The sequence below is a fragment of the Ascidiella aspersa genome, chromosome 7 (genome assembly GCF_963924565.1).
Source record: "Ascidiella aspersa chromosome 7, kaAscAspe10.2, whole genome shotgun sequence".
In the NCBI taxonomy this organism is placed as follows: domain Eukaryota; kingdom Metazoa; phylum Chordata; class Ascidiacea; order Phlebobranchia; family Ascidiidae; genus Ascidiella; species Ascidiella aspersa.
The window spans coordinates 9,824,291-9,841,413 of record NC_139453.1 but is presented as its reverse complement, the minus strand read 5'-3'; the positions used below and the strand labels follow the sequence as shown (position 1 = coordinate 9,841,413).

General features: G+C 38.4%; 1 protein-coding gene and 1 pseudogene across 1 annotated transcript; both read right to left on the bottom strand.

Annotated features, from left to right (window-relative positions):
* Positions 1-649: 649 nt before the first annotated feature.
* Positions 650-15,486, bottom strand: LOC146137634 (small ribosomal subunit protein uS9m-like). The gene is made up of 11 exons (XM_083394163.1): positions 15,369-15,486; positions 13,739-13,893; positions 12,376-12,466; positions 11,797-11,859; positions 11,629-11,659; positions 7,240-7,399; positions 6,344-6,416; positions 5,668-5,796; positions 3,916-4,067; positions 1,433-1,650; positions 650-885 (listed from the first exon to the last, which is right to left on the bottom strand). The coding sequence occupies exons 1-11, from the start codon at positions 15,474-15,476 to the stop codon at positions 794-796; spliced, it is 1,272 nt and encodes a 423-aa protein (XP_083250289.1). The 5' UTR covers positions 15,477-15,486; the 3' UTR covers positions 650-793.
* On the bottom strand, positions 8,617-9,355 carry LOC146137635 (uncharacterized; annotated as a pseudogene).
* Positions 15,487-17,123: the final 1,637 nt, after the last annotated feature.

Here is a 17,123-nt window from a genome sequence, read left to right as displayed (position 1 = left end):
TCGAACTAAAATTGTGTTTATCAATTATAATTGACTCCGGGCAATGGCTACTCCCAGACTAGGCTACATTTTTTGCTTTCACTAGGTTATTGAAATGTATTCGCAAATCATTTGTCTCGTTAAAATGGTTTTCTCATTTTGATGGTAAGATTTCCTTTTTTACTTTTAAATATAACATTGAAAATATGTCTGTATTTTATAAATTGATTTTTTTATTTTATTTTTTTTTAATTTAACTTAATATGTGAGCATGTGACACAATTAGCCTACCATGTTTACTGAAAATTTTCCGGTAAGTCGTTTCTGCTTGTATATACACAGCAGACTATCTAGGGAAAATTGTGGACAAGCTTTGTTTCTCAGTTTATAAAGTTTTGTACCACAAAAAGATAGTTTAGCAGAGCTTCTTGGTAGGCTACCGGTATGGTTTTGTTCATGTTGAGAACAAAGTATCTGACTTTAGGAAAATAAAAAGCCCTGCTCAAACACCCTTAAAAGCATTGTAGCGGTCCTTAATAGTTCGATAGATGTACCTGGCGCAACAAAATTGCGCAACAGATGTACCGATGTAGCTAACTGATACAAAAATACATGAACAGAACCGATCAACCACCTTCTGAAAGCAAAACAATCACGACTGCAACACACAACGTTCAATTTATTTCGACAAGGCCACAATAGCCCGGCGACATGAACTTCCAAACAACTTCCTAAAACGACGATCTCTAAGCCAGGCTTGACTGTCCACTTTCGGGGATGGCACAAAAAGAACGAGCTTGGGATGTTCGTTCAACTATCGCTTCTTCCAAGTAAACTTCTTCCTGGCTTTCCATTGTCCCGGCTTCTTACGCTCCTTTACCCGCGGATCGCGCGTCAACAGACCGGCTTCGCGAAGAGTAAAGTAAAATAGGAGGGTTATTTGTCGTTGTCAAACTGGAAAACTAGCACAGGTTAGCTTTTAGGCGATTTTTTCCGAGAGGCGGAGTTGTTTTAAAAAAAGGTGGCACTTGGAGCATTGTCGGCAAAATATGAGCCACGGCCTAAATGTGGGCCTTTTATGATTTTTTGGTGGGCCGCTAGCAAAAAAAAATGTTTTTAATTAACAACCATTTCTTTGTCGAATTTTCGAAACAAACAAAGCAGAGAAAGTATTTTTAAAATGAATTTGCGATTAACGTATTCTTGTAATAAATAGCGGTTACAAAAAATTTGCTTCTTATTGTACCAAATTCTGGATTAAACCAGCTTAAAGCCGTTCTAACTTGTTTCTGACGAAAAATCCGGTTAATTCCTGATGAAAAGTAGATTTTTTAAAATCACCAAAAATCGTTACTTGAATCCGATACTATCGAACATCCATACAGTCATCATTGTACAAACTAGCGTTAAAGCAGTAAAATGAAAATACAAGAAATGTGTCGATCCAACCTACCTCGACGCATTTCCTCTCGCTGTTCGGGCTCGAGAAAGCACTGCAGGCCGCGACAGATGCCCAGCCTCACGGCCCCCGCCATCGCGCCCTTGGGGGTGGTCCAGTTCTGGGGGGAGTCGGCCCGTTCCCACTCGCCCTGAAGGCCACCGGCCACGCGAGCCTCGACGTCAAAGTGTCGGTTTAGCCCGAATAGGTTGAACGCCGAAATGACGATCTCTCTGTGGCGCGAATGAAAGGTTTAGCACAGGGACCGGGAACCTATGGCTCGCGAGCCATTTATGGCTTATTTGAGAACGCCATATGGCTCTTTTGATAGGCAAAATAAATCTAAGCTATTATTTCCTATTATGACTTGAATGAAGCTCCACGCGGCCATGAGCCCATGACCCCTTTTAAGCAGTATTTTTTTAACCAGTATAATAGTAATATTTTCCCCGGTTCGTTTTTGTCGTGGCCGTTTTGGTGAAAAATCTCAGTAATCAAAGTTTTGCGAACTTAGTAGCGCTTAATCTAGAATTAGATGTTAAAAAATATATTACGGCTCTCAGCATGGAAATGCAACCAAAAATATTCGGCTTTTATGGTTTTCTTTTTTTATGGTGACTCCTGGTTTACCATAATAGTTGATTGCTGTGTAGTCCAGTTCTATCCATGACAAGGGATTGGTTTTTTTGAAACTTTGTGACCACGGGCAATGCACAACAAATCTAATTTTTGTGACAATATTTTTGGACTTATATAGGCAGTGGACCACACTTTTTATAATTTTGCGAAACCTTGACTGCAGTTCTGTTGGTGTATATAGCGGCCATTTGTATGTTTCACGAGCGTGAACGACAATATTAATTGTAAAATTTGTATAATTAAAAATGTCTAAGATTACTACCTAATCCATCAAAGAGTAACTTATTTCGAAATTTGTAAATGCTTGACAAATGTTTGTACGAAATAGCTTATAAGAGGTTTTGGCGCCACTGAACGTAAACGAAAATAGTCATTCACGCATCGCTTTTACTTGTCAAGGGCTATTGGTTCGTTGATAAATCAACATCGAAAGTAAAGTGTCGAAAACCGTGTTCCAATAGGAATCGTGATGTGACAATAAACTAAAGTTTTCTGCGCCACAGCCGGAAGCAACAAAAATCACATCCAATTCGTAAAAGCTGTAAGTTGTTTTGAAACTTTACAGGGTGACGCCAAGTGCCTTTGAAATGGCTATTGCCGAAATTAATCGGCATAGTCAGGATTTTTTCAGCAAATTCTAGCCTGTGGTGAGGTTTGAACTCACGACCTCAGCCATCCGAAGACCGTCGCTTTATCAACTGAGCACGAAAGTTAAGCTATATACAACTTAATATGATGGGGGTCATTAGCAAGGATCTAACAAAACCTTTCCGTGGGCAAATCTAAGTAGTACGCACTACGATGTCCGATAAAAATATGGTCGGAGCCGATACCCGATACCAAGTGGTCATAACCGTACTCGTCCGCAGGGCTGCGGAGTCGGTTAAAAATAAATCCGAGTCCGACTCCGGTCAATATGCGATTTCGTCGAGTCCCGAGTCCGGCCCTGATTCTACAGCCAGTATTCCGCCAATTTACGTAAGTAAAATAACGTGGACATTCAGAAATCCACTTATAGGGGTGTCGTATAACTCATCCACGCGCAATATATACATCGTTGGAAAAATATTCCACCTTTACAATTTCCAGTTGGCGGCCATATCAGTTTAAAATTTAGTACTACGCATGCGCATGTCGGACTCGGGACTCGGGTAGCTTTACGTGGTTTTACTCGAGTTCCGAGTCCCGAGTCCGACTCCGACTCCGCGGCATTGCTCGTCCGATACTAGGGTATTAGCGATACAGATTCGATACGAAATTTATACACAACTTCAGCCACGATTTGCGATCAAACGCAATGATTTCTAGCTTGAAAGGCAAATTTATATAAAAGTATAGTAGGTTAACAACTGGATCTGGTTGAACTTATTTACGCTCAAGCAAATTTTAGTCTAATAACCTGAAAAAATAGGTTTGAACGTTTTAATCAAATATTATTATGATTGATACTTTACGTCCATACCGGGTATCGGTATCGGGAAAATGACTCGGACATCCCTAACTTCAAGTGTGGCGTTATGATTGAATAGCACGACTTTCGAAAAGCACAATGACAGAACTAACCAAGCAGTGTATATAATTATCCAAGACGAGCCACCAGCCATAGAAACCCAATGAAGCTGCCATTTGAGCATACTTATGACGTCATTTGGTATCCATATATAATTGACGTCAATAACATCGGATATCGCGATAAAATGTGTCGGACATCCCTACTTACAAGTGTGGCGTTCTAGTTGGACAGCAACACTTAAAGCACGAACAGAACTAACCAAGCGATGTGTATAACTGAAAATGCTGCCATTAGTAAATGTATATTCCACGACGGGCCAACCAAGTCAGGTATTGATCGAACACACCTGTCGCGAATGAGCGGGAAAAAGTCGTCGAAGGTTTCGCCGTTGACTTGGATTTTTCCGCTTCCCTTGGTAAGGAGCTTGACGGTCGCCACCGCTGTCTTTCGATGCCCTTGGCAAACAACGTACTCAGCGCCCTTTTTGCCTTTTTGGATCTGAAAACATAGCAGGAAAAAAACTGCTTTTTGCCTTTGGCTTGGATCGAAAGAACAACGGCCTTCGCAATTCAATGGAATTTCGCTTTTAGACAGGTTTTTATCGAATTGTGGCATTGGATTAGAATTGTGGCATTGGATTAGTAGTTCTAAGTGTTTGTAAATGGAAGTATTTGTCTAACTCTAAATAGAGGAATCAGGTGGCACCATGTAAAGACAAATTGTATTAAATTTTCGACATGTATTTAAATTCTTTCGCACAACCAAGCTTCATCAGGCCATAGTATAAATGAAAATAATTAAAATGCACGTAAAAGCACAAGCGCGAGTAAAAGGAGATAAGAATGGTGACGTCTAACATATCCACAGGCACATGCTCGCAAAAGCGTGTTACTGACGCAAAAACAATAATAACAGGAGGTCTGCGCTTCAAAGTACGCTGGGCGTATGGAACTAAGTAGTGTTTTATTTTATTTTACGAGTAATAAATCTAAATGCTTTCGCTTTACATCGCCTCCGTCGAGTTTCGATTTGCCTAATTTAAACTTTAAAGAAATAAACGCATGAATTGTTTAAAAAAACACTACATTTTTGTTACAAATTAAATGGTATAATAAGATGCGAGTTGATGTATTTTAAGTCTCCTTGTTTGAACCTATACTCATTAGGATTGCTAACAAAAAAACACTTTTTTGTCGGATTTTAGTTAGGTTGCGTCTAAAAATGCCGCAAACCGAAAACATTAACCTAAACCTGAATTTTTAAATTGACGTATAGCATAGTTAATACTGAACCAAACGTGCTCAGATTTGGTTTGTGGGTTTTTTAGACAAAAACTAACAGGTGGACTAAAAAGAATTTTTTGAACAACCCTCGTACTCATGCATCTAAAAACACCAATAGTTGTAAAATCAAGACATTACTTCCTATTTGCTTTTCGCGGCGACTCAACTTCTTAGCAAAAGTATTACAGCGGGGCTTTGGCGACCCAATTCTCTTCCCCGAAATAAGCTTAAGTGGACAAAACACAAACAAGAAAACAGTAATAACAATTGTTTTAATTAATATGCGCCATGCATTCGTCATTTTCCTTTTCAATTCTCTCACATTTAAAAAAAAGTTACTCAAGACCAATCGCAATAATTTTAAGCATGTGAACTATCGCCGTTGGCGACCCTACCAAATAAAACGCCCATGAGTTGAGAAACACTGAACTAAATTTAACGATACGACAGTGCCGGAAAAGGTCCTGCCGGTACAATGTATTAAAATGATTAGACCACAAAAAACGACATTTTTCAGACCGGTAAAATGCGCTTTGCCGTTGCTATTTAGCCAACATTTGACTCAGTAAAGGTTTGTTTAGAGATATGAGATGTGTTTGATATCATAGAAACGGAAATAAAACCCGTAACAGTTTAAAGCGTCATTTATTGTGGGATAGCAAAATTTATTGGCACTTTAGCCATTTTTTTGCGACCCAAGGCAACGCTTTTTGCCCAATAAAACAAATTTTGTCGAAACTGGGGGTGAAAACAAATGGAGATGACTAAACTCACTACTTTTCAATGACTATTTCCATTATGAGCTTCAAACATACCTCGGGTAGTCCAATTTCTGCCATTGTCTTGCTGACGTGTTCGACGCGGTAGGACATTATCAGATCCTCGAACATGTAAGCGTACGGCTCCTCGGCCAAACGTTCCAGCTGGGCGATCAGGGACTCGTGCTGTCGACATAAAGGTAGAAGAGATGTCACTTGGGCAAACTAATTCAGGCATTTGAGCCATGGCCTGCGATATAAATGGGCTTTTTTCACTTTAAAAGGTATGTTAATACAAAATAACATTGTAACCATGAAGCTAAATAAGCTTTTCAGTTATACAAATTTTTTTGGCTTCGCCAACCTAGAAAAAAATTAATAAAGATTCTATATGAATTTATAAAAAAAAAATTCCATAAATTTTTTTTTTTCATTTTGCCTATTTGTCCCATAGTTATGAAGTCATTTGGTAAATGATGGTGGTACTGTTGCACAAAATGTCTAATATCAGTTTTGCGAAAAAATACCCAGTATCAGACATCCCTACTTAGAGCATAGTGGCCGAAAGAGAATATTTCTCAGGGGGAAAACATCGGTTGCCCGCCTGACAGCAACCATTGTAAACATTTTAATAAACCCACGTAATAGAGACCCAGCGAGAAACTTTATGCAAAGTCGGCCCATATACGATTTAGAACCAGCGTCCATTTGTTGTTGTGCAAAAGTCACTAACCAATTTTCCAGTCATTTTTTCAAATCGTTTTTCGAGCTGATCTTGCGTAATCCAACTGGATCTGTCCAGGTTTCTTGAAAAACAAAACAAAAAAACATTCATTTATTCAGCATCTACAGTTAAATACAGCTGGGAAAACTATTCACGGGTCTGTAATGTCTGTAAGCTTGATAATGAATTGCCAAGTCAAAAATGTCGAGTAGATCGACACCAATTCATTACCAAGCTGCAGTGAAACAAGTTACGATGAGTTGAAGTAAAGGTACAAGTGTTTTTATCGTAAGGTTACAAGTTTATTGCCCTGAAGAAGATTACCCGTATAGGTAATGGAAACGTCGGCGCTGAATACATATTTGTCAGAAGAACCCTTTATAATTGATGGGTTAAATTTGCTCTAGCTGAAAATACCGTTATGCAAATTGTATCCTAATAACCTAAAAAAATAACTCTGAGCGTTTTAATTTCATAATTTTGCTTGTTTGAGCATAATAATAACGTTATTTCATATCGGATCGAATCGCGATATTTTTCCCCCAAATATCGGGTCACGGAATAAAATCACAAGTTTTGGACATCCCTATAATCCAGTGGCTCCCAAACTTTTTTGGCTGGCGGGACACTAACAAAATCTTCACTATTTCGTGGCACACTTTAAACAGAACAACAAACTATATGTAAATGTCTCAAAATTATTAATTTGTGTTGAATAGTGCAAATTTAAGCCTAAAGCACTTGCGTGTATGCCTATTGGTAATACAAATACTCTCTGTTCCAAAATTACAAAAACTTTTGCGGCACACTTGACGATCTTTCGAGGCACATTTTTGTTTGGGAACTTGGGAATTTTGGAATCACTGCTATAACCCTGCTACACAGAGAGCTCCAAGCTCACTCACAGCACTTTTTCCGGTCCTAGCCCCTTGGCGGTGCGCACGTCGTCGATTTTCTGCGCTTTAAGCAGCTTGTCGTAGATTTCATGCAGGCAAGTGTAGAAGGGATCCTTCAGTGTGTAAAAGAGAAAGTGCTTCGGCCGCCCGGAGTCGTACGCGTCAAGCACTGAGACGGATAAAAAGTCCATATTACGTATGGTTGGTAGTTTTGGATCAGAGCTGATAGACTATACCAGGGATTGGCAATAAGTAGGAACTATTTGCAGAAAATACAAGTACCAGAGAGCCTAAAAATTATTTCAATACAAAAACGTTAAATAATGCCAGTTCAACAATAATAACCGAATTGTAATATAACAAAACGGTAATAATTAACACAATAGTAATAACGGTAATAACAAAATACCACGCACAATATTTATCAATATCAGTCTTTTGTTAACAACTGTTCGGATTCTATGTCTAGTGTTACGTCATAATTCATAAACGAAATGCTTGCCTAAACAACGAAAAGAAAAAGAGAGAAACGTTCATAAACAGCATCTTGGTAGCCTTAACAATTATTCTGGAATTTTACGAATTGACTAGAAGAGCCCCGTAAAACATGCCGGCGAGCCGCAGTTTGCCTACCCCTGGCGTATAGGTATAGTCCCTATACCGATATGTTGTACGTGTAGTAGTCCATATTTATGGGACACGGGCCACCACACTTTTGTCATGACGGGAAACTGTAAGGACTGGTGATTGCGGGCCGGATTTAAAATTTAGCTTCGAATTCATTTGACTTGATTATTTTCATAAAAATACATGTAAAAATATTTCTAAGCTTTGTATGTGTATTAACAACAGAATCTGGCCCTCCAACAGAACACATAATGCCGACGATAAAAGTTCTAAAATTTATTAATAAAAGCTTGAGAAGCGCACCGCTCCGAACAAAAATCAGTCAGCAAGGTGTAAAACTTTAATACAAATATGCATTTCGCCTATAAATGGCATCATCAGTTTGTCTGTACAAATAAATAGTAAAAAATTAAAATATTAAAATATAAATGTAAAATAAATACATCCAAGATGAACAAAGACAAAGACAGTCTGCGTATAAACCCCAACCACTACTGTAAAACAAAAGCAAAAGGAGCATGCGATACGTGTAGCGGCCACAGAAAGCCACTGATAAAAACACGGCCCAGAGGGAAGCGGTATGAGAATCAGTTACGTAGCAAAACACGGTAGATAAGAAAAGGTGGAAAGGCAAAAACAAACCTAAAACCACAGTTAGACAAGAAAACGGATATGACTCACATTCCGAAATGGAACGGCACAACGCAAAAACGAAAAAACAAATCCGCAAAGATATATATAAAAATATATATAAAAAGGCTACCGAATTTGGGGCAATATCATTTTTTGAATGTTAATTGAGGCTCTGGTGAGTTTGAGCCATTTAGCCTCACATTCATCGAGCTTGCTGGTGTCTGGCTCTTCAACGAAAATTACCGTAAAACATTCGGCAATATGCGGATGTTTCTTTAACTTCTCGCCATGGTAGGTTGCGTAGTGGTGAAGCAGCGCTGCGTTGTCGTTTGTTGTTGCTGAGTTAAATGTATTCCAGGTCGTTCGGTGTGCGTTCCACCTAACAGAAAACCTGTTCTTGGTTTGACCGACGTACTGGGCAGAGCAGATGTTGCACGTTGCCACGTAAATTCCGTGGTTTCTACAATTAAGGCTTTGCCGGAGCTCTATGGTCTTACCTGCAGCCTTAAGTTTACTCGATTCACCAACCATCCCTTTGTGTCCCCCATGGTGACCGCAGAGTGCGCATTTGCCGCACGGCGTTGACAAACCGACTGCATTGCTTGCCAAAGGTGTGCGCAAGTTGTCGGTAGTTAGTAAGAAGGTTACCGAGTGTATGAGGCCTTTTGTATACTATTTTAACTCGTGGTTGAAGCGCCTTTTCTTTGTTTGAGAGCCTGAGTAGATGAGCGAATGGAGTAGCCCATGCGACAACACGGTCTTTCGTCTTTTCTTTAGTGTGTCGGAGTCTCTCGGTCCACGATTTAGCCTCATTAAGGTTGTAATCCGTGAGGCCAGCGGGAAAACAGGACTTCCTGCATTTCATCTTCAGTTGCTCTAGACTTCGGTGGTAGTCCTCATCGGATTCATTAAGCCTCGGTGGTAGAACCCATATCAATAAATCGAAATATGTGAAGTGTTAACCTTCGTGCTTTATTTAATTAAACACTCCTCCTAGTGGCGCGCTTTGCCTAGAGCAGGGGTGTTCAAATGGTTTCTGCCATGATCCACCACAGCCCAACCTGACAACATGATGATCCACCAAATACGAATAGTAAACATATTGGACACGCTTTAATTTTACGGTGCTTTATTTATGTAAACGCGATAAGTTTAATAGTTAATCCTTTTTAGTGTTTGTTAACCTTTGTAAGTCAGGGCGCACGTGGCGAGAGAAGCGAGCGCGATATTTTTAGGTAGACCGGCATTTCTTTTAAATTTCTTGGAAGTTTTTATTACATTGCCGAAAATACACAATGTTAAAAAATATATGTCCAACATTTTTGAATGCGTTTTCCATTAACGGTAACGAAGCGCTGATCTAGTTCAAAAGATCGCATAAAAACGTAAACAAGCCGGACGCAAAAAGATGATTCGCTGAGCGGGAAAATTTTTCGCACTTACGAGTTAAAATAGTCAAAAAGTATTTGAAATGGACTCGTATCTCGTTTGTCAAAGAGGCGCGCCGAATAAATTACATTGGCGGGGCGCATCCGGCCCGCAGGCCGTAGGTTGCCGACCCCTGTTTTAGACTTTAGGTCTTACAATAGCATCGAATTGGAGCTTTCTGTCACTGACTGATATCCTCAAACGCTCACAAAGATTAGCATTTGGGAGTCTCGTTCTATGCTAGATTTTTTACAAAAAATCATTAACACTGACAATTTGTATTCACATGAAAACACTGTAGAAAGTATATTTTTTAAGACTACATTAGAAGATCCGCTCAAAACGCTGAAAAGATCCGGAACCGGATCGCGATCCGCCATTTGAACATGACCGGCCTAGAGCATAAACCTGTCTCATTTGTCCTTCATTTGGGACGTGCCCTTGTTACTGTTAACTTCTAAATTTTGTTACGGTGTAAGTTAGGTTTTATATTTATGCTGTGTTAATTATTATTAGTGTTGGTAACTTTGTGTATATTCATTCGAATTAAGGTTTTTGTAACCATCATTGTGGTTATTTTCTGTTAACTGATAAAGACTTCAGTCGACACCCACTTTCATGAAGTATTGCAGTGGTAGACCCAACCAAATCTAATGGCACCGTATCTTGAGCCGCTACTCATGTGTTGAAAAACACCGTTTTAGGGGCTACTTTCAAAAAAGTATTATACACTTGACGTAAAACGTTTTGTTTTGAACTCAGACACTAGCAGTTTTTATTAAATAAAATATATCCTAATACTCGTGTCTTCTCTTTCTATAAACATATCATGCCAAACAGACTTAGTTAATCCAATTGTTTTAATCCAATTGTCCAATTGTTTTTTTCATAACTATTTTCCACAACTATTGTTGATATACCTGGTAGGCGGAACTTTACACGGTTTAAGGTAAACCCCAACCCGCGCTCGGTTAATGCTACATGTCTTCAGTTTTTCCTTATATGCAAAAAATCTTCGTTTGCTTGCCAGGAGCACGTAATTTTAGGGCGTTGCGAACGTGCTTTTTGCGGGCCAAACAAAGCGGTCTCTTTTATTGACGTATGCCTGATGTAACCTTCTGAATAGAACGACGGCAATTTAGATCCCGTCTCACTCTTTAATTTTGGCGCAGTTGAGTGCGATTTGTTGAAATATGAAAGTGAAATATCCACACATTAGCTACGACTTGGCCTGACTGCTATCAGCCACCGTTTTGGGTCGACTAAAAAGTTTTCAGTCCGGACAAAAAGACAACAATGAAAAAAATGCTGGACCTGGGCGTTTCTATTCCTGATTTAACAGATCGCCTGAATAAATGGGTAATTTTTGTGTTGGATAAAATATGTTATTTTTTTATATTTAAAACAATTAAATTTGTTTTTTGAACGGAAGAGTATAACGAAATAACTCGACCAATCAAATGATTCGTAGAAGAAAGAAAGACAGTTTAGTCAAAAAACTTTAGCCATATAATACTTTTCCGCTTGCACATAAATATTAAGCAGTTGACTGATTTGATAATAACCACCAGTGTCCACACGTTATACCGTTAACCAGTTCAACCTTAAAGGCCAAATTACAGTACTATATTTATGAATGTGTTTAGGTTAATTTTTATGGCTTTTTTGTATGCGAAATCGTTTCCGTGTTTTTAATCCCGCTGAACTTACCGATTTCTTGCGGGAAGAGCTCTGCTGGATGCTGCAACAAAATAAATCAAGTTTTATCTAACTATTGCACAACGAATACACATGGCATAAAACATAATTATGGCAAAATAATAAAATAGTAAGCCGAAAAGTTTACTTACTGTACCTTTAACAGGAGACCAGCCTTACCTCAATCGAAGGTCTAGCTCTTAATGTGTAAATACTGCTGGGAAAGAGATAATGGATTGATTTCTAAAAATCAAAAAAATTGAAATTAGAGACAAGCATATTATGTGACTTTTTTTTAGAAATTTTTCATATAAATAAAAGAAGTTCGTCTCAGCTATAAGGTTAATAATAAAACGACCCGTATCCGAAATGGTTACATTTTTGTAGATTGGTTGTTTTTTTTCGTTAAAGGGAAGTTTAACCTTATATCTTTAAATTCGTTTGCTGACAAATTACATTTGTTAGACAACAATATTAAAATTTAACATTTTTTGCACGAGATTTACTGACGGTGTGTATGACTACTAAATATTGCAGGGTAATTTCAAAAAACAATTAGTATTTGATCCTTGATTAGTTCAGAAAAAAGGGGGTTTGAAAATTGAAATATTTACTAAACAAGGTGGCAAAGCACTAAGAAACAGCGCACCAAGTTAATTTTGCACCGACTAGCAAAAGAAAATTAACAAGCAGGTCACACAGCGCGGTCATTTAAAAAAGCTGAGAACAGATTATAAAAAAAACACACGAAAAACCCACTTTTACGTCGGCCTCTGTGAACGTCTTTGGATCGTGGCCCATTATTGTGGCGAGCCTTCGAACGCTTAGATCGTACTCTTCGATTTTCTCGCTTCCAAGAAATACAAACAAGTTACTTATTCAATGAAACATGCACACACATGTGTTAACAACTGTCATCTAGCTCTTTTAAAGCTGGTTTTGACCAACGATTACGGTTTACGTATCATAAGTACACCGAAAGCCTTCGCAGAATCATCGAATTTGTCGATCAATGATGCAGCCGAAGGTCGTGAGTTCAAATCTCACTGCAAGCTGGTTGGTTTTCTAGCCTGTCCTGCTCGCATCATTGATCGACAGATTCGGTGAGTCTGCGATGGCTTTCGGTGAACTAACAAGTTACTATATTGCTATTCCTGCAATACGATTAATCACGCATTTACGTGATGGCGAGGTGTGCTTCGAATTTTACTTCAAACCCCTACTATGTTTTTATTAATATTTATCTGATTTAAAGCAACATGTTGTCTTTTACATTATATTTACTGCCGGAGATTTTTAGATTTTTTTTTCATAATATAATAGCATTTAGGCATGCAAGAATCGAGTTCAATTTAAACAGTAAACATATAACTTAGTTCAGTTCATACAGTAAAGGCACTCCTCACTCTCAACGTAAATTTAAAACTGTAAAAAAATTAAACGGTTTAATATTTTTTAAATATATTATTCGGAAACAAAACAGTATGTATTCCATGATTTCAATGGTCAACTCAACAACCAATAAAAAATCGTTTTACAAATGCAATTTTTAAAAATATATCTCAATTGTCAAGTTGGATAAATAATAAATTCAAAGACCAGGCTGGCAGAATCTTGCCAGCCTTCTGGTGACAAGCATTTTTGGCGTAAATTCTTCGTTTTTGGCCCATCTATATGCCAAACACTGGCTTTTCCCTGATGCTAAACAACATGCTTCGTACTTTTTTCAGAATGGCCCAAAAGAAGTATTTTTTGCCAATTTTAGTGCAAATGTTCTTACATAATCAGCATTTAAAAAAAATATTGATTGAATATGTGTAGAACAAGCACACGTTTGTTTGGAAAGTCGATCTTTCAAAAAAAAAATTAAAATTTTTTTGTTTTTAATTTTTTTTTTGGACCAATTTCTTCGGTTTTCTGTCTGATTCTTCGGCCGACATAGTCGCCAAGTCGCCAGCTCTCTGCCATACTGTCAAAGACTATTCAACGTCTTACGTAAAAACATAGTTTCTTTCAAAAACTTTTTAATATGCAAAAAGTTCAAAGACATTCAAATACTTTTAATATTAAAAGACTTGGTGGTAACCCTGCACACACTTTCAGTACAACAACGGACACTTACTCGATGTAATCCCGTGAGTATCGGATTTGCTTTTCTGTCTGGCGGTTGACGAGGTCTCTTGGCATGCGAATCTGCTTGACCCCTCTTGCAAGGGCAGCAGACGTGTGGAAGCCGCCGATCGTTCCAAGCCAAGGCACCTTCGCGATTTCGCTTGTCTGTGTAGGAGGCGATAAGGATTATGGCAACACTCGTGAATAATCAATTTCTATATTTTGCTTACGGGTTTACGAACTTATTTTGCACGCGTATGTACTTGAGTGTGTCTGTGTGCTTGCTTGTGTGCATGTGTTTTCGTGTGTGCTTGTTTCTGTGTGTGCGTGTTTCTGTGAGTTTTGTTTCTGTGTGCGTGTTTCTGTGTGTGCGTGTTTCTGTGTGTGCGTGTTTCTGTGTGTGCGTGTTTCTGTGTGTGCGTGTTTCTGTGTGTGCGTGTTTCTGTGTGTGCGTGTTTCTGTGTGTGCGTGTTTCTGTGTGTGCGTGTTTTTGGGTGTGTGCATGTGTTTTCGTGTGTGCTTGTTTCGGTGTGTGCGTGTTTCTGTGAGTTTTGTTTCTGTGTCGTTGTTTCTGTGTGTGCGTGTTTCTGTGTGCTTGTTTCTGTGTGCGCGTGTTTCTGTGTGCTTGTTTCTGTGTGTGCTTGTTTCTGTGTGTGCGTGTTTCTGTGTGTGCGTGTTTCTGTGTGTGCGCGTTTCTGTGTATGCGTGTTTCTGTGTGTGCGTGTTTCTGTGTGTGCGTGTTTTTGGGTGTGTGCATGTGTTTTCGTGTGTGCTTGTTTCGGTGTGTGCGTGTTTCTGTGAGTTTTGTTTCTGTGTGGTTGTTTCTGTGTGTGCGTGTTTCTGTGTGCTTGTTTCTGTGTGCTTGTTTCTGTGTGCTTGTTTCTGTGTGTGCGTGTTTCTGTGTGTGCGTGTTTCTGTGTGTGCGTGTTTCTGTGTGTGCGTGTTTCTGTGTGTGCGTGTTTCTGTGTGTGCGTGTTTCTGTGTGTGCGTGTTTCTGTGTGTGCGTGTGTATCTGTGTGACCGTTTCCGCATGTGCAACAGTATGTCCGAAAACAAATAGAGAATATTGTTCACAAAACAAAATTGATAGTAAGGTTGCTTTGAAATCAGGGTGTTTCATTAGAAAAGAATCGGACGGTTTTAATAGTTTTAAACGTAAATATCAATCCGCTTGGCAAAAGTCATAGCTTATACCAGTGTTTTTTACTTTTTTAGTTTTGTTCACCCATAGCATCTATCTCCAGATTTCATACACCCGAAAAAAACTATCTCGTCTATATATAACAGCACACCGGGAATATCCGCCCTGCTCGCAAGCTATCATCCATTTCTGACGGTTCACCTTTAGTCACCCCAAAAAAACATTTACCCTAAGGTGAACCATTTACCTGATTAAGAAACACTGGCTTATGCGAACGGTATTATGCCTATCATAATGACAAACAGTGTGTTTTTTAAGGTGTTTTGGGGAACCGAAAAAGTCCCCCAAATTTCTCCAGCGGTTTTCCAAATTTTGGACTTGCAAATTTTTGGTATTTAAATAAAACACTTGCGGTCTCTTAAAACTACTTAGCGGTCACCCAAACCAAACCTTAAAAAAAACCCTGATGACAAATATAGTTTAAATGGCAATATCTCACCGTAGCAATAGCACTGATAGCAGCGTGGGATTGAATCGATCGATTGCGGATGATGATTGAATTGTGCCTCAGATGGAAGGCCAAGCAGTCTAGGCAAACTTTGGCCATGATTGCAGAGTAAAAACAATATTTAGCCAAATCTACACTACATTGCTAACCTAAAGAAAGAAAATAAAATCAGTGATTAAAACTAAAAATACGAATCCTCTAAAAAAATAATGCAACGAAAAAAGAGAAAACATAGGGGTACAGATGAACGTTATAGCGGCCTTTATAAATAACTTATATTTTATAGAACTGTATTAAAGTCTTTGTGTAAAGTACTTGAACGTCTAAATTTAAACATTTTCATTTGGTCTTCTGTAACATAGACACGAACGATAAGTTAGATTTGTGAATAAATAACAATAAATAAAGGCGTGTAATTTCAAAAACTAGTCGGCAGAATTCCAGACATGGAATAATACGGATTAGGTTGCTTGTCAATGTGACATTTTGTTCAACACCAATAGAAACAAAAACATCCGAATACTATTCAAATAGGAAGAAAACAGATATAGCAATACCAAAAATAGGAATTTTACAAAAATCGCAAGGCAGCATTACTTTGCATAGGCACTTAAAACGGTTATGTGTCAAAAAACAAATGTTAACTGTTCCAAAGTAGGCTTCGTTTGGCAATTCAATCGTGTAAAACATCAACGAATAACCTCTGTTAACGTCGAGTTGAGCACAATGTCGAAAACCATAAATAAACAAAATTAGAGAATAAATAAAGTTCCTATTTTTCCAAATTCAAAAACAAATAACACAGCCCGAAAACGCAGTTAAAGACTGCAATTATTCTCGGAGTGAAATAGAGATAGACCGATATATGGGTTTACCGATAATATCGGCAGATATTTGGCTTATTAGTATCGGTTTATGTAGGCCGATATTTTAGTACGAAAATATGATATAATTTTTCCTGTACAACAAACAGCTTACCCATGTTTAATAAAAAAAATTTGGGTTTTAGCATCACACCGAGTTAATATGCAAAATAATAGTTTAATAAATAATAAAGGTATATGAACTAAACGTTATTTGGATTTTATTTTCAATTAATTCAAGACCATTTCCCAGGTATATAAAAAAATCGGTTACTGTTGACAAAATTGTAAAAAAATCGGGTATGAGTATCGGTTCAAAAAGTGACAGTCTCTAGAGTCAATATAAAGTAGAGCAGCAGAGAGCAATCGACATGTCGAAGCAAAGTCCTTTTAAGCGCAATTTGGCCCATTTATAACTTCGCTACGCAATATTGCAAACACGCGACGCAAACACGAGTAACGGCAAAAAAATGAAAGCAGCAAAAGGCAATAACGTGAATATTTCTACGTTTTTTCAAAAACAATAACTTGAAAAAAAGGATAAGTTGTAATCAGGGATACAAAGTCAGTTTGTTTGGATGGAGTCGAAATCGGGACTAGGCATTCGAGTAAGACCACGTAAAACTTCCCGAGTCCCGAGTCCGACGTGCGCAGTACCAAATTTTAAAACTGACGGCCGCAAACTGATTGTAAAAGCCGGAAAAGCTTAAGGTGGATATTTTCCAACCATGATTAGAATTATATGACAGCGCTTAAAGAATTATATGACAGCGCTTAAAGCATATTGCTGAATATTCACCTTATTTTAGTTACGTAAATTGGAGAAATACAGGCTGTCGGGCACTGACTCGGGATTCGACGAAATCGCACATTTGGTCTGAGT

What these genes read in the sequence shown, in the direction of transcription:
- LOC146137634 (XM_083394163.1), bottom strand. Translation starts at nt 15,476, where the DNA reads ATGGCCAAAGTTTGCCTAGACTGCTTGGCCTTCCATCTGAGGCACAAT. An exon ending in GAGCTAGACCTTCGATTGAG is followed by an intron (nt 11,660 to 11,796) that starts GTAAGGCTGGTC and finishes ATTTTGTTGCAG; the next exon opens with CATCCAGCAGAGCTCTTCCC. An exon ending in TTCCCGCTCATTCGCGACAG is followed by an intron (nt 1,651 to 3,915) that starts GTGTGTTCGATC and finishes TTCGCGCCACAG; the next exon opens with AGAGATCGTCATTTCGGCGT.